This window comes from Loxodonta africana, chromosome 1 (genome assembly GCF_030014295.1).
Source record: "Loxodonta africana isolate mLoxAfr1 chromosome 1, mLoxAfr1.hap2, whole genome shotgun sequence".
In the NCBI taxonomy this organism is placed as follows: Eukaryota; Metazoa; Chordata; class Mammalia; order Proboscidea; family Elephantidae; genus Loxodonta; species Loxodonta africana.
The window spans coordinates 105833721-105850887 of NC_087342.1; the positions used below are offsets into that span (position 1 = coordinate 105833721).

At 53.8% G+C, this 17167-nt stretch overlaps 2 protein-coding genes across 3 annotated transcripts in view; both read left to right on the top strand.

Annotated features, from left to right (window-relative positions):
- Window positions 1–776: 776 nt before the first annotated feature.
- SRF (serum response factor) lies at window positions 777–10495 on the top strand. Of its 2 annotated transcripts, XM_064286336.1 has the most exons (7): window positions 786–1553; window positions 3426–3692; window positions 5282–5543; window positions 6114–6233; window positions 7234–7425; window positions 7802–7878; window positions 8100–10495. In XM_064286336.1, exons 1-7 carry the CDS (start codon window positions 1029–1031, stop codon window positions 8193–8195), a joined length of 1539 nt encoding a protein of 512 aa, XP_064142406.1. In that variant the 5' UTR covers window positions 786–1028; the 3' UTR covers window positions 8196–10495. The 2 variants fall into 2 exon arrangements, with proteins under 2 accessions (XP_064142407.1, XP_064142406.1); XM_064286337.1 differs by lacking the exon at window positions 6114–6233 and having other exon boundaries at window positions 777–1553.
- Window positions 10496–11236: 741 nt separating this feature from the next.
- Window positions 11237–17167, top strand: part of CUL9 (cullin 9) — a 44011-nt gene continuing 38080 nt past the window's right edge. Inside the window, exons 1-7 of the mRNA XM_064286339.1 lie at window positions 11237–11316; window positions 13051–13657; window positions 14212–14366; window positions 14718–15233; window positions 15707–15842; window positions 15987–16180; window positions 16460–16865. Coding sequence (XP_064142409.1) covers window positions 13060–13657; window positions 14212–14366; window positions 14718–15233; window positions 15707–15842; window positions 15987–16180; window positions 16460–16865 — 2005 coding nt within the window. The 5' untranslated portion in view covers window positions 11237–11316; window positions 13051–13059. The remainder of the gene's footprint in view (window positions 11317–13050; window positions 13658–14211; window positions 14367–14717; window positions 15234–15706; window positions 15843–15986; window positions 16181–16459; window positions 16866–17167) is intronic.

Genomic DNA, 17167 nt, shown 5'->3' on the forward strand with positions numbered 1-17167 from the left:
AGAGGATGATGAATGAGAACAGGGGAGCAGGCCTGGTGGGAAAGTGTCGTCGCCATGAAAAGAGAGGGAAAGGGAAGGAAAGTTGGGGGGAGGGGAACGCTTGGAGTGGAACAGCGGGGGCGCGACAAGTCTGGACGCTGGGAACCCAAACCCCCTCCGCTGGGCCAGTAAGTTTGTCTCCCTCAGAAAGGCGTGGGGAAGTGTTCCAATCCCTGCACTCCTTCCTTAGAATTTGGGTTGTATTTTCTTATTTACTGCAACCCCCACAATATCCTCAGGGGCTCCCCCAGTGTTTGGTTCCAGCCTTCTCAGTCCCCGGCTCCCGGTCTGCTCTCTCTCCTTCGCGAGGCAACGCTCCAGCCCTCTCCCGGGCTTTCTCTCCGCACGTCCCTCCCAATTCTCTCCACCATTCTCTACTTGGGGGGGCGGAGCCGTACCTCCTCTTCTGTTTCTTTAAGAAGCGTCGGCTCCTCCCCTTTGGGAGTCGCCGTCTGACGCGAGATGACAGCAGCGAGTTCGGTATGTCTATGCAAATAAGAGCCTCCTGAGGGCCAATGGGGAGCGGAAGTGCCGGAACCGCGGACCAATGGGGCGGGGGCGCTGGGGCTCACCATATAAGGAGCAGCCTCGCCATAAAAGGAAACATTGTATCTCTTTATATGGGGGGAAGGGTCGGGGGATCCCTCCGCCGCCAGCGCGTGGTCGCGGCCCCCTCCACCCGCCGTCTCGGCCGCGGCCAGCAGCCCCTGCCCCCCGGGGGACGCTGACGGCCGCCGGGCGCGCCGCCCGAGCACACGGACAGGGGGCGCTGCGCGCGGCCTGGGGCAACCCGGGCCACAGGGGCAGGAAAGTGAGGGCCCAGGTCGGCCCGGGCGTGCAGGGGCCCCGGGTTCGCTGCGGCGGCAGCTACAGCGATAGCGGCTCTAGAAGCATCAGGAGCGCGGGGTTGAGCCGGGAAGCCGATGGCGGCGGCATCAGCGGCTCCGATTCCTCGCTGACTGCCCGTCCACCCTTCTGCATTGAGCGCCATGTTACCGAGCCAAGCTGGGGCCGCGGCGGCGCTGGGCCGGGGCTCGGCCCTGGGAGGCAGCCTGAACCGGACCTCGACGGGACGGCCGGGCGGTGGAGGTGGTGGCGGCGGCGGGACTCGCGGGGCTAACGGGGCCCGGGTCCCCGGGAACGGCGCGGGGCTCGGGCCGGGCCGCCTGGAGCGGGAGGCTGCAGCAGCGGCGGCAAGCGCCCCGGCGCCCACCGCGGGGGCCCTCTACAGCGGCAGCGAGGGCGACTCGGAGTCGGGCGAGGAGGAGGAGCTGGGCACCGAGCGGCGCGGCCTGAAACGGAGCCTGAGTGAGATGGAGCTCGGCGTGGTGGTCGGTGGGCCCGAGGCGTCGGCGGCGGCCACCGGGGGTTACGGGCCGGTGAGCGGCGCGGTGAGCGGGGCCAAGCCGGGTAAGAAGACCCGGGGCCGCGTGAAGATCAAGATGGAGTTCATCGACAACAAGCTGCGGCGCTACACGACCTTCAGCAAGAGGAAGACAGGCATCATGAAGAAGGTACCAGGCGGGGAGGCTGGCCGGCCACGGGGGACCGAGAAGGGGTGGGGACGCGCAGGGGGAGCCCGGGAGGAAGGCAGAGTCGAGGCGAAGGTGAGAGGCGGCGAATCCGCAGGAGGTGTGTGGGAGGAGATGGCTGTTACCGGAGTAGGGCGAAAGGGGTGGGGCGGTCAGGGAAATGTGGGGAGAGGGGAGATGCAGCGAATGTCCGGGGAAGAAGGGAAAGGCGCCGAGGTGGGAGTGACGGGCACCAGAGAGGAAGAGGGCCCTAGCGAGTGAAGGGGTAAGGAGGGGTAATGGGAAGCTGCAAGGCTGCCGGTACGGCATCTGATGAGACATAGGGGTCAGTAGGTCTTGTACTCCCGGCGCTGGGGCGAGGGAACGCTGGAAAGGCAGGGTGCAGAAGAGAAGGTAGGGAGGTGAAGAGCCTGGAGCTGGGAGGGTAGCTGTAATGACAACAATGAGCAAGCATGTGTGGGAGGAAGGTGGGCACCACCTGAGTAGTGCTGGCTGGAAAGACAGGCGGAACCTATCCGGGCTCAAGGGCCCCAGGTAAGGGAATAGGGCGGGAAGAGTGGTGTTGCCGTGAGCAGCAGGGACCAAGCCTTGCAATGACCATGTGTCTTCCATTGCCATCCCCTGGAAGCCGGCATCCTTCTAGTGGGACAGGCTGTGGAACCACCTGCCTTTGGGACAAATGTGGTTTTCAGCCCAAGGCAAAATCTGTGCATGGAATTTGGGAGAAAAACAGGGAGGTTTGCAGAGAAACATAGAAATTCCTCCTATGCCAGCCAGTTATCCAGTGAAAAGGAGTGAGGAGAAGAAGCATCTTGGGATGTAGAAGATGGGAAGGGATGGAAGCAGAGAAAATGGGAGCTAAGGAACTAGAACCTTGGGGGCTTTGGCCGTGTTTATATCTGTACCACATAGAAACCGGAGCTGCTCCCAAGGTGGGGTGTGGAACTTTCTTGGGAATGAGTGTGGCATCTATAGGGTCATCCTTGAAGGCTCCCCAGTGTGTATTCACGGTGGGGTAAAACGCTTTGCCCTCAAGTCGATTCTGACTCATAGCAATCCTTTAGGACGGAGTAGAACTGCCTCATAGAGTTTCCAAGGAGCGCCTGGTGGATTCAGACAGCTGACCTTTTGGTTAGCAGCCACTTAACCGCTACGCCACGCCATGTTGGGGTGGTAGGTACTAATCTAGTCCCCACCTCGCATCACTCCCAACATTGCTGTATCAGTGTCCCTTGTCACTTAATCATTAGTGGAGAAGGTTGAGTGGGGAGCTTCATGGAGGAAAGACTGCTTTTTCCTCCCTTACTTATCCTGCCTCCCCATGAAAAAGAAAAAAGGGTAGTACAGTATTGCAGGGCAGAAGGACAACCAAGGCCCTGGCAACAGGTTAGGGCCTGTTGCAATTTCTGGGAAGACATATGGGACAGTTTGGAGCTTAGGTATCCCCTTATCCCTCATATCTTATATGACTTTCCATGTGGTCAGGACCCCATCCTGGTTCCTGTGACACTGTGGAGGAAGTGGGAGCCATCTCTCTGAGACACCAAGCTGTGGTGGGGTGCAGCTAACTGGACCCCTCTGGGTCACCTGTGGTCATATGTTCTGTCACCAGGCGGTGACTGTTTGCTTCAGGGATCTGCAGTTTGGTGGTATAACTCAAAGAAGCATGGATAGTTTTGCTGCTCCCCAGATCACCTTCTGATATCCTGATAGGACCCTAGAGTCACTGGAGAGGAAGGTCACGGGAGTTGGGGCTTGAGATCACTGTGGTCTTTTTCTCTTTTTTACTTTTAAAGCCAGGTCGGAATGAAAATGAAAAGTTTTCTGACCTGCCCATCTTACCCCCCACTGCAGGCCTATGAACTGTCCACACTAACAGGGACACAGGTGCTGTTGCTGGTGGCCAGTGAGACAGGCCATGTGTATACCTTTGCCACCCGGAAACTGCAGCCCATGATCACCAGTGAGACAGGCAAGGCACTGATTCAGACCTGCCTCAACTCGCCAGACTCTCCACCTCGCTCAGACCCCACCACAGACCAGAGAATGAGTGCCACGGGCTTCGAAGAGACAGACCTCACCTACCAGGTGTCCGAGTCCGACAGTAGTGGGGAGACCAAGGTGTGTTTGGGTCACCTATCTGAGGGGAGGGAAGAGGAGAGGATTGATGGGCAGAGAAAGGAGGAGGTCCCTCTCCCTCCGTCACCCAAGAAGAATGGTGGATAGGTGCCTGCGGATGTGGAGTGGGTGTTAGTGCCTCTCATCCTGGGGGACAGGTGTTCATCCTCGCCATCCTGACACGAGGCCCGCCCCCTAGATAAGCGGGCGGCCTCCGTGCCCATATAAGGCCGGCTCCGGCTCCACGCCGGCCTCCCGCCCGCAACCCAACTGCCTGGCAGGGCCCTTGCATTCCTCCCGCCAGCTGTCTTCCCGCTGGGGGGGGGGGGGAGCGGGGGTGTAGCTTAGCCCTGCCCTCCCGACGCTGGGCCTCCAGGGACTAGGAAGGGAGCACTCGAGGGTCCTGGGAACCCAGTACTATCGGCGGGCTGGCTGGCTGGCCTGGAGACTACCTTACTAGTCAGCCGCCTAACCCCTCAGGATGTCCGGGCCTGGGCACGTTAGGGAGTGCATTCGCCCGCTGCAGCGCTGCCGGCCCTACTTAACTCCTCCCCCTTCCTTTTCCCGGTAAGGAGAGGGGGTGGGGTTTCCTCCCTTATTCGTGTTGGGAAGCTCCACCTTCCGGGTGGCCCTTAACTAACTGTCCAATTAGAGGAAGCGGCACTGTTTGCCTTAGCAACGCCTCCACCAATCAGGGACCTCAAGCCCGGCCGCTTAGCAAACATCCCTTGCTCTCCCACTCCTTACTCCCTGTCTTTGAGTCCCGCAGTCAGCTCAGTTTCCAGCTCTAGAGAATTTTCCTTCCCCTTCTAAGAATAAAGAGTTCCTGAGGGGGGTGTTGCCATCCTCTAGGCCCCCCGCTCCCATGGTGGCATATCGTCTGTAATAATTTTGAAACCTTTTTAGCAGTGGAGCTCATTTATTCCTAGGAAATTTTGCTGGATGACTGAGTTCCTTTGGTAGTTGAAATCTTAAGTATTTAGCATAAAGGACTTCATTGCTAAACCCCCAAGATCTCTCTCAAACCCTAAGCTTTCTGAAAAACTTTGATTCCCTGTCAGAAGCTTGGCAAATCAGATCTGGAAGGACTCTTTTAAAGAAAACATTTAGCCCAGCCCCCTCATGTTTACAGAATAGGAGAGCTGAGGCTCAGAGAGAGGAAGCGATTTGCCCAGGGTCATACAGATGGCCACTGTCAGAGCTAGGAACAGACTCCCTAGCCATTGTGATTACCACAGTCTGCAGCGACCAAGTACTTAGAGGATTATGATGATGATGATGGTTCTCATTGGAAGAGCAGCAAATAGTTGTGGCCCTTTTTATGTGTCAGGCTCTGTTCTAAGGGCTTTACATGTGTTAATTTAATCTTCACAAAAATCTATGAGGTATATATAACTCCTCTTTTACATATAGGAGACTGAAGCACAGTAGTTCAGTAACTTGCTATGAGTCAGTCAGCAGGTAAATGGCTGAGCTGGAGTTTGAACTCAGGCAAATTGGCTCCAGAATTTGGGCTCTCAATCGCCATACAAAGCTTCTGCAAGGGCGGGGTCTGGTAGAGGCTCATTGCTTCATCTTTACTCTGAGTGTAGGATACACTGAAGCCGGCGTTCACAGTCACCAACCTGCCGGGTACCACCTCTACCATCCAAACAGCACCCAGCACTTCTACCACCATGCAAGTCAGCAGTGGCCCCTCCTTCCCCATCACCAACTACCTGGCACCAGTGTCTGCTAGCGTCAGCCCCAGTGCTGTCAGCAGTGCCAACGGGACTGTGCTGAAGAGTACAGGCAGCGGCCCCGTCTCCTCTGGGGGTGTCATGCAGCTGCCCACCAGCTTCACTCTCATGCCTGGTGAGTCGGGGGCAGGGAGAGATTCATCCTCCCTGGAGCAAATTGAGCATGTTAAGAGTGGGGTTAGGTTTGGCATGAGGAAATCCTCTTTCCCTGCTCAGAAGGAAGGCAAACTGGGGCCAGAGCCTGAGAGAAGCCTCCTATGTCCTGTTGTCAGGCATGTCCCACCCCACTGAAAACCCCTGCTATTCTTTTCAGTCACTTTGAATCATACTTTCTGGCCTAGTCTAGCTAGCATGGCTGTGTCCCAGTTGCCACAGGGCCAGAAGACATTCTCTATCATGAGTGGAGAACACATCATGTCCTTGATGGGTCAATGCTAGCTCCTGGGTCAACTGAAGTCGGGGAGGCAAGCCTGGGGTATGAGGAAAAGGGAAGGGCAAGAGCAAAGTGTGGAAGCCTGTGTAGGTAAGATTCAGGACATGAAGGCCTTCTCTGGCTCCCAGGAAAGATAGTGATTAGAGTTGGGGACCAGGGTGCCAGGTTGTGGGTCTGGGGGTGTGCAAAGGTGCTTAGTGCAGGTGGTGGGGTGGGCAGGACAAAACATGAGTAAGTCTCTGTGTCTTGTAGGTGGGGCAGTGGCCCAGCAAGTCCCAGTGCAGGCCATTCAGGTGCACCAGGCCCCCCAGCAAGCGTCTCCTTCTCGGGACAGCAGCACAGACCTCACGCAGACCTCTTCCAGCGGGACAGGTATAGCTCGGGAGCCCTGTCACCTTCCCTGCCCCACCTCCCCCATGAGGCCTAGCAGCAGGTGCTCAGCAGCAGCCCTCCCTTAACTAAGGACAGAGGATGTCTTAGAAACTGAGGCTTTTTTGCCCTAATCCTCCTGGGAGACTCAAGTAAGGATGGCTGGGTTTTGAACCCTGCCTTACAGTGCGGCTATGGATTCTAGGAGAAAATTAAGAACCGTTGAAAACCACCCTTCTCATTCCAGTAAGGATTCTGAGGCCCAGAAAGGAAAGGTGACTTGCCCAAAGGCATATACATTTACTTAATTACCAGAAAGGATTTATGAAGCAGTTGTCTCCATGTGGGAGGGTGTTCCGGGTTTTGAGTGGTCATAATTTCTCTCCAACATCTCTGGTCATTTCAGAAATGCTGGGACATTCTCAAAATAAAGTTACTTTTAAAAAGATTCTTGTTATTTACAACTTTCTTAAACAAAGTGTGATCTGTGGACTAGCACCACATCCCCTGGGAGCTTGATGGAAATGCAGATTCGTAAGCCTCACCCAAACCTACTGAACTTGAATCTGCGTTGTAACAAGATTCCCAGGGGGTTGTTGTTTAAAAGATGAACTTGTTAGGTGCATGTGATGAAAGAGGGAAGAGGAATGAAAACAGATTAAAAACTGGGATGATGGAGCTCCTATAAAAGGGAGAATCTGGGTTTCCCTGGAGTAGGTGGGTCATTGTAATACTTGTTTTTCTGCAAACCCTAGGGTTTCCGAATAGAAAATTCAGCAGATAGACAATTGAATAGTACAATATGATAGGTTACAATGAATGGTTGGTGCTATTGTGTTCAAGAAGAAATAAAGTTTTCCTTAGTGGATGACAGGTAGCAGAAGAGTCTTGTCTAGCTTCTGACCTGTTGAATGGCAACAGAGTGCTGGAGGCCCAGAATCACTGGGCCGGAACAGGGAGACTTTCAGTGCCGACCTTCCTAATGTGCCTCTGTATTTGCCAGTGACGTTGCCGGCCACCATCATGACATCGTCTGTGCCCACAACTGTGGGCAGCCACATGATGTACCCCAGCCCCCATGCGGTGATGTACGCACCCACCTCGGGCCTGGCTGATGGCAGCCTCACCGTGCTCAATGCCTTTTCCCAGGCACAATCCACCATGCAGGTGTCCCACAGCCAGGTGCAGGAGCAAGGTGAGTTGGAGGGGTGGGGCTGAGGAAAGGAAGGCCGTTACCTCCCTTACGCCTACTCAGATGCTTTACATACACACACACAGTCAAATGCTCCCCCCCGCAACAGATGCCCACCTACACATATTCTATCTCTCACACACACACACATGCAGATGTCCATATACGCCTGGATGGATGTACACACACTCAAGGCCACTTGGACACTCATACCCACATACACCATCAAACACATTTGGATGCCCACACTAACAGGCAGCCTTGGGCACATATATCTGAGGCTCACCTGGTCATGTGTGCACTTATCACCACTACCCCAATATCTGGAATTTTCTCTTGAGTAAGTGATATGACTATCTCCTGTGGTTTTCCAATGCAGGTGGCATCCCCCAGGTGTTCTTGACAGCGCCATCTGGGACAGTACAGATTCCTGTTTCTGCTGTTCAGCTTCACCAGGTAGGTGGGGGCCCTATTCAACCCCATCCCAGCCAGGCACTTCTTTATCTTGACCTTGGGGGGACCTCATTACCAATTCATCAAAGCCAAAACCTCTAGCCAGGAGGCCTGTCCATTTTCTTGGTCAGGCCTATGGCAGACATGTAAGCAAGCAGGTAGGGGCTGGAGCTGGCTGGTCAGTTCCTGCCTCTTCCCTTCTTCGTATGCCCACTTCCCTTCAGATGGCTGTGATAGGGCAGCAGGCCGGGAGCAGCAGCAACCTCACCGAGCTACAGGTGGTGAACCTGGACGCCACCCACAGCACCAAGAGTGACTGATCCGCCCTGCCACCCTGGACAGATGGCCCAAGGGATGGCACCACTTATTTATTGTTGCCTTTTCACGTTTTCTTTACACACACGTTGACGGGGCGCAAGAGGGAGGCGGGGAGGAGGAGTGGCAGCCACAGGACTGAGCCCTCTCACTCCAGCCAAAGAAATGGGCTTGCCCGCCTTCTACCCTGTCCTCCTTCCCCCTCGCCTCCTCGCTCCACCTCCCATTTCTATTGATGGTGGGGCTACCCTCCCTGCTCAGGCTCCCCTCGCCAGCTTGGCTCGATGTTTGCCATGAGTATTAGCTATACCCATTGGGACCGTGCCCACACACAGGCCTTCTGTGGGACTAGGTACTGTGTCCTCCCCTGAGGAAGCAGTTGGGGCCCTCTCCCTAGCCTCCTTGCTGATCCAAGTCAGCATTGTGTCCGCCACGGGCTGGGTAAAAAGAGCCCTGCCACTGCCCCTCAGGGAGCCAGCTGGGGAGGTGGGAGGCTTCTTTCCTCCTACCGCCACCCTGTGCCCCTTCAGCTTCTGAGTAGCTGGGCCTGTGCACTGGGCAGGTTCCTGGGGCCACCTGCCCTGCCTTGCCTCTCCCCTTGGACCTCCAGGGGCTCCTGGGATGGAGGGAACCACCAGTGTTCCTTTCTCCCTCTTGTCTTCCCCTCCCCCTCCCAGCTGCTTAAAGTTGATTTTGAACTTTTTATTTGAGGAGACAAAGTGAAAACAAATCTATAAATATATATTTTTAAAATATTTAACTTTTTTTTATGGCGTTTTTCTTGTCCCCCTCCCTGCCCAAACTCCCCTTCCCTGGGGAGCCCTTGGGCTCCCCAGAACTGGCTGGGTCCCTGGGGATAGAGCAACCCCATGAGCTTGGGGCCCGTCAGTGTGTGGGGGAGATACTGGGATTGCCCGGTCCTGGGTTGTTTCCAGGAAAAAGCCGGGGGAGGGGCCCTCAGGCCATGCCCCAATGGGGTGGGGAGGGTGACCCACAGCTCTGGGCCTCTTTTTGCCCTGTAGGGTATTGCTAGGGAGAGGAAAGAGGGAGACCAAATGTGGGGGTGGGGGAGGGAGGGTGTCAGGTTAGAGGCAACTGACTTCATTTGTGCCACATGCATGGGCATTGCAGCCTTGTGCTCTCCCAGGTCTGCAGCTGCTTGGGGCCCAAGTTGCAGTGAGCAGGGTGGGGTCTGGGAGGGGTGTGAGGCAGGAATAGGGGTCAGAAGAAGTGGGAGCGGCTCTTGGGCTGAGTATAGGCAGGGGAGCCAGAAATGGGCAGCTCTCCCAGGGAGTGAGCAGCTACTGTAATTTTTTAAATTAAGACAAAAAGCCTTGAAGAAAATGACTTTATTTTTCTAAGTGTAACCTCAGTATTTATGTAATTTGTACAGGGGCCGTGCCCCACCCCCTCTGCTCCCTTTGGGGTAGACCTTGAGGGTAGGCCAGCATAGGGGAGGGTTTTTTACCCTGTGTCAGAGCCTACCTTCACCACCTATATCCAGAAGAAGAGCTTTTTCAGAAATGGCAGCAGTTGGGGTAGTTCTGTTAACCCTTTGACTGCCTTCAGTAAGAACAAGCCTGCTTCTGTGGTTAGGTGAAGGGGTGGGGAAAGATTTTACACACAGCCTACTTATCAAGGGGATGATTTGCCGACATGTTTGAGAACCCCCTAACCTCTAATCCCCACTGCTGTCTTGCCCCAATTTGGGGTACCAAGATGGAAGTCACCTTTCTGGGCTTTTTTCCTAGAGATAGATGGGGCTTATGGGTGGCTTACGAGGCTGGGGCATGGCAAAGCAGGGGCCAGAGAGTGGGGGAGCTTGGGACTCAGGTTTGTAACTGCCCGGCCCCTTTGCTCTGCTCTTGTTTCACTCCACCACCACTCACTCACTCCCCACTGCCCCACCCATGGGAGGAGACTTTGATGAATTCCTCCTCTCCTTCCCACAAAAGACAGACCCAGTGAGTGAATCAGGCAAAGTGCTTATAATGTGTGTTGTGTGAGCGTGGCCTTGTGAGAACGTGTGCATCAGGGATGAGGTGGCATTTATATGTGCAGTGACCCTTGGTATTCCCTTTCCTTGGTGGCTCTGGGGTATGTGTGTGTATGTGTGCTTGAGTGAAAGTGTGTGTGAATGTAGGGTGTGTATGTCAGTGGTTTTTACTTAGCCTGGGATGCTGACCCAGGAAATAGTGGACGTGGTCACAGTCCTATGTACAGAGCTTTCTTTTGTATTAAAAAAAAAAAAATAATCTTTCAATAAATGTATCATTTTTGTGCACAGATGGTTGGGTCTTTGCCTCTTTTTCCACTAGGGAGGGAGGGAGGGAGGTATAAATGTGAAGCAAACCCCCCAAAATTGCTGCTCTGAGAAGCAAGCCCGGCTGCTTGATGAAAAAAGGAATGCTAAGGGGTGGTCTGGGTTATTGAACTCTGTACGATTTAAGGAACATTTTTGGGGCACGAGCTTTTATCCCCGTGCATGGCTTTGCTAGGTGCTTGGCCAACAGTTCTACTCTGTCTTACAGGGTTGCTATGAGCCAGAATCGACTCGACGGCACTGTTTTTTTTTTTTTTGGCCAACAGGGAGATGAGCAATTTTAAGAGGAAAGGTGGCACAACTAACCCAAGGCATTGCTGAATTTGGGAAACGCATGGGCACGCGACCTACTGAATAATTAGAGGACACCCCTGGACTGGGAGTGTGGGGAAGGGCCTGTGATTTGGGTTTCTAGGTTTCAAGATTAGGGGATGTTATGGTGGGAGATGAGGGTGAGGAAGGCAGACCAGTTAAGGGGAGGAGGGTTTTAAAGTTTTCTATGGATGGAAAGAGCTGCCTCAGTCAGCCTGTGGAGAAAGGAGCAATGTGACCCCCAACCCCCGGCTCTGCCTACTCGGCGCCCCCGCCACGCCCCGCTTCCCTAAGCAGCCGCTGCGAGGACTACGCATGCTCAGTTCGCGCGCTGTTCGCCCAATCTCGGCTTTGGGCCGCGGTGGGACCCGTAGCTGCGCGGCCGTGCGTACATTCGCGGTGTGACCCGGAAGGGAGCTGCTGAGGAGGCGGGGCCTGGACGGCGGGACCGGCCGCTGGGTTCCAGCGAGGCCCAAGCCGGGCGGTGGGAGGTGAGAGGACAGTTCCGTGCCGACCGGGCCCCTCCCCGGCCCCCCCCTTGCCCCCCTCGGGCCCCTTACCTACTCTGCGTGGAGCAGACGAAGGGAGTCTGGTCTTGCTTTCTGACACGCTCGGTCCTGTCAGCCTCCTCGGACCGCGCCCCCCATCCTCACCCCGCCCCCCAGGCCCCTTCCCACTGCCGTACTGGCTTCCTCCACCGCCCTCACTGGCCTGCAAGCTCGGGCCTGACCTTGCTACCTGCTGGCCTCATCCACCAGTCCAGGCCGCACCCCTGCACACCTCAATTTGTTGCTCCTGGTCTAGGTCCGCCTTAGGCGGGGGGCCCTCTCCCCGCCCCTTTGGGCCTATCTGACTGTTGTACTTCTCCACCGTGCTCTAACCAGGAGCCCATCACCGCTTCATTGGCTACCTCCCAGCCTATACTGACCGGACCGCTGCCCCCATCTAGGTCCACACCCTTCAGTTCCCCTCTGCTGTACTCTTTTCTTCTACTCTCATCTTCTATTCCTATAACCCCGCATGACCCCTGCCCTGATCACCTGTTCTCCATCTGGTTTTACCTTCCATTTTGATTCTCACCGTTGCCTGTTGCCCCTACACCCCCTTCATATCACGCATATCCTGATCACTAGCATAGCCGCGACCCCATTCCCGTTTATAATCTTCTTCTGATTTAATAACCTCATATTTTTTTTAATCTGATGTGTCTCTACCTCTCCCATCTAAGAATAATAGAATTAGTTTGTTTACTGAGCACTCATCGTGTGTCATACATTGTTCTAAGTGCTTTACATACGTGATCTTATTAGATCTATACAACAGCTTAGTAAAGTAGGTATGAATATTATCACTGTCCTGCACATGAGGAAACTGAGGCTAGGAAGTTAAGTAAGTTGCCCAAAGCTTTGCAGTTAGTAAGTCAAAGACCCAGAATTCAAAGTCACATTTATCTGACTCTGACATCTGTATTATATTGCCTCTCTAATAATACCCCCACTATCTCCTGGCCTCATTCCCTACTACTGAGCCCCATTACTGCCACCTCCATTTACATCTACCTTAACCTTACTTAGACCCTCACAATACATACAGCATAAGTGTGGGGTGGGACCTGATCTTTTTCCCCCTAATTTTATCTGACTTTTAGGCTCTTACCCCCCTTCACAATACTCCTAAATGTTCCCCATTCAACCACATCCCAACCTCCTTTTCCATCTCCTTTCTCGGTATCTGCCGTGGCCTACCCGTTTATACACATTCCATTTTTGTCCCATCATTTATACTACCTGTCCTGTCCCTCCCTGATCCTGAAATCCTAATAGTATCTGCCATCTCACATGCTGCTGTCCCTCCTGCTCACCCATGTCATCCTTCTAAGTCCTGATGTGTACCCCTCAGCCACCCTGCTCCTCTGCTCAAATTGTCTTGCTTAACTGTCACTCTTGTTACCTTGCCTATGATTCTTTTCATTCTCTTTCTTGTAACCTCTCCCATTTTTTAAACCCATCTTTTCATACCCTTGCTATTCTTACTCCGTGTTCCTTCTCTTATAAATCCCAGAGTGTGTTTAGCTATTTATTCCATCCTATTCCTGGCCTTTTCTGTTTGATGCCTGAATTCGACCATGCATCCTACCAGTCACCACCTGTCTGTATCAAGATTCCACACCCTCCATGTAACCTTTTCACTTTCCCATACTGCTTTTATCTTTTTCCTTGTCCCAGGAGGTCAGGATGGTGGGGGAACGGTGCACCAGGGACCTCATGGTGCCCTTGGGGCCTCGACTGCAGGCATTTCCTGAAGAACTCCTTCGACAGCGGCCTGGGCACGATGGGTGTCCTGAATACCTGATCCGATGGAGTGTCCTGAAGTGCGGGGAAGTGGGCAGAGTGGGTGTGGGCTCTGAAGAGAAGGCAGAGCATATCCTCATGTGGCTGTCAGCTCCTGAGGTCTATGCCAACTGCCCCATGCTGTTAGGCGAGCGGGTGCTATCTAAGGGACCTCAGCACGAACCAGCTGGGGGTTCAGGAAGCTTTCCTCGAGACCCAGGAGGCCTGGATGAAGTGGCAATGGGAGAGATGGAGGCTGATGTGCGGGCGCTGGTACGCAGGGCTGCCAGGCAGCTGGCAGAAGGTGGGACCTCGAGCCTCACTGCTGCTGTGCTGCACACCATCCATGTTCTCAGTGCCTACGCGAGCATTGGACCCCTCACCGGGGTCTTTAGGGAGACAGGCGCCCTGGACCTGCTCATGCAGATGTTGTGCAACCCTGAACCTCAGATCCGTCGTAGTGCTGGCAAGATGCTGCAGGCTCTGGCAGCCCACGACGCTGGTAAGAGTCAGCCAGAGAAGAAGGAAAGCATTGGAGAGAATGGGGCCACAGGGGTAAGAACAGAAATAAGGAGAGAGTTCCCAACTCTGTACAGAGAACCTAGTGTTTGCTGAATTTCAATTCAATGTAGAGGAAAAACATAGATTAATAGACTATTACAGGTATTGTATGAGCAGTATAAAATGCTAGCACCTGGCTTGTCTGTCCATTATTAGTGTAATGGCAAAGAAGAGAATAGGGTAGGTGTTTTTTTTTTTAAACTATGGGTTGAGATTTATTAGTTGGTTGTGAAATCAACCTAGTGGGGAATAGTCAACATTTAAAAAAAACAATACCAGTGCATAGCACTTAGTAAGGGTAAGTTTTGTAGCCTGAAATGTTTCAGTTATAAGTATGTATGTTTGTACTAGATTCAGTGTAGAATATATTTATCACTGTGAGTCTCAGTCATAAAGATGTTGGAAAGCCTCGGGCTAAGAGATAGATAGTCTAGGGACAGCAAGGAGAAAGTATTGAAGAGGCAGGAGAAGTTACTGATTGGGTGTGGATTACAGGGAGCCGGGCTCATGTCCTTCTGTCGCTGAGCCAGCAAGATGGCATTGAGCAGCACATGGACTTTGACAGCCGCTATACTTTGCTGGAGCTGTTTGCAGAGACCACATCCTCTGAAGAACACTGCATGGCCTTTGAGGGCATTCACCTGCCTCAGGTACTCCAGCAGCTGTGTGGGAAGTGCTGTGTATGAGGCTTAGGGCGTCATTTCTGAAAATGTGTTTCAGGACTGTTCAGCAGCCCCAGAGCCACCTGGGGACTTTGTTAAAGTGAAGGTTCATACCCCCCTCCCCACCCTAGACTTTCGTAGTCAGAATCTCTGAGATTGGGGCCCAGGAATCTGTGTTTTAAGACATTCCCTGTATTTTTCTTATACACACCAAAGTTTGAGAACTACAGGCCTGGGGAGGAGGCCTCTATAGTTTTCTGTAGAGAATGATACTGAAGGGGAAGAGGAGGGGCTAAAGCTGGAAGAAGATGAACCTAGGCCAAAGATTATATCCTGCAGATCCCAGGAAAGCTGCTCTTCTCCCTGGTGAAGCGCTACTTATGTGTCACTTCCCTGCTGGATCAGCTGAATAACAGTCCAGAGCCCGGGGCTGGAGACCATGGCTTCCACTCCCCCACAAGGGAGGAGTTCAGCAGGGAGAAAAGCCGTGGGCAGCGGGAGCTGGAGTTCAGTATGGCTGTGGGCAACCTCATCTCTGAGCTGGTGCGGAGCATGGGCTGGGCCCGGAACCTCAGTGAACAAAGCATGTCGCCACCCCGGCCAACCCGTTCCATCTTTCAGCCCTGTGCTTCAGGCCCCAACCTGTTACTCCCCACCATCATCACCACCCCTAGAAGGCAAGGGCGGGCTCTCCGCCAACGCTCTGAGTTCTCAAGTCGTAGTGGCTATGGTGAGTATGTGCAGCAGACGCTGAAGCTGGGAATGCGAGTGCGCATGCTGGACGATTACGAGGAGATCAGTGCTGGGGACGAAGGCGAGTTCCGGCAGAGCAACAGTGGCGTGCCCCCTGTACAGGTGAGCGAGCGTGTGATGGTATACTGTGAGGACGTGCCTGGGGCTTCCGTGCAGGAGAAAACCCCTGGGGCAACTGGGGTGGTAAAAGGGGGTCAGCAGTTGACCCCCTCAGAGAGGAAGGAGGCTGTTTGGAGAACTGAGAAAATCTGGGAGGGGCTGTGAACTCAGGGAGAGACTCACATCCAGGGAGCAGAAACTAGTACAGCAAGACCCCTTTCCTCTCACCTCAGAAGAAAGGTAAGGGAGACCACAAGGGAGTGTTGGAACACCAAGGTTAGGAAGAGGTAAGGGCAAGATAGGAACAGAAGGCCTTTAGCTACGTGGAAGATTTTCCAAACCTGGCCAGATGTGTTTCTGAGGGCTTTGTGCCCCAGGTCTGAGCCCAGCCATGTCTTAAGCCCTCACAGCCTAGAGCTCAGAGGGGTTGAGCCCTCTCTATTCTCCTGCACCCTTTCTTCTTCCCTCCATACCAGGTCTTCTGGCAGTCAACGGGCCGTACCTACTGGGTGCACTGGCACATGCTGGAGATCCTGGGTCCTGAGGAAACTGCTGAAGATACGCCTTCAGCAGCTGTGGAGAAGGGGGCAGGGGCTACTGTGTTGGGCACAGGTAAGCTTAGGTGGGGACATAGACAGCATGTCTCTGAACAGAGGAGTAGTGACTGGAATGAAGCCACTCCTGCCCAGAAGCTGTCCCAGCCTCAGAAATCTCTATTTCTGATGGATACTGATACCCCTGTGCCTCTATCCTCAGCATTTCCCTCTTGGGACTGGAAGCCTGTGGACGGGCTCTACTCTCTGCCATACCTCCAGCCTGAGCCTCAGAAGAATGAAGAATTAGGATACCTGACCAAGGCTGAGTGGTGGGAGTTGCTTTTCTTCATCAAGAAGTTGGACATATGTGAGCAGGAGCCAATATTCCAGAATCTTCGGGAGAACCTGGATGAGGTATTATTATAGGCCTGAGATACCTGGGTAGGGTTTGTAATGGGGCAGAGGTGGCACTCTCTAAGGGGTGTTCTAGACATGGGACACCACCTAGGGGGAGGCTGGAACTAGATGTTAGTGAGTGTGAGGGGTCCTGCTGGGGGAGGCGGCAAATGCTGAGAAGGTCTAGGATGTAGAAGGTGTGCAGAGCATGGCGTGTGGTGGCCACCTGTCCCATTACTGTCCCTGGGACCTTTGTGTTTGCTTGTCCCTGAAATACACACCCCCTTCTGTTGACAGACCGTGGGTGAAGAGGCCCTAGGTGAGATCTCCATGCCCGTAGAGATGGCCGAGGGTCTGCTGCAGGTTCTCCGTAATCGCTTTGAGGGCAGCACTCTCAGTGACCTGCTCAACTCCCAAATCTACACCAAGTATGGGCTGCTACCTGATGAACTAAGCAGCTCGTCTTCTTCACGAAGTCACTCGTGTACCCCAGATCCAGGAGAGGAGTCCAAGTCAGAGGCTGATTTCTCAGAGGAAGACACTGAGTTCCCCAAAGTGAAGACTGTGTCCCCTAAGGCAGAGGCTGAACCCGCCAAGGCAAAAGTTGAGCCCCCCATGGCACAGAGTGATTCACAGCTCTTTAACCAGCTTCTGGTGACTGAGGGGATGGCTTTGCCCCCTGAGATGAAGGAGACAGCCAGTGGTAAGTCACTTTCTGGGAGGGGAGGGTAAAGAAGTTAGAACAAGTTAGGGTAGAGGGAAGACCATGGCATAAGGTCACCTTCGCATGGGAAAATACCTGGGAACCACGTATCCATCTTCCTCGCTTTGACCTTGATTATATCTGAATAACCATCACTCCCTTTCTTCAGTTTCCCTGGGCAAGGAGGTTCATTTTCCAGGGTATCTGCGTCTTCTTTGTTTGACCATTAGATCCCTCACACAAAGCTGGGAAAGTTCTATATGCAAGCCACAGTAATGAATAATGTTGTATTTAAATATCAG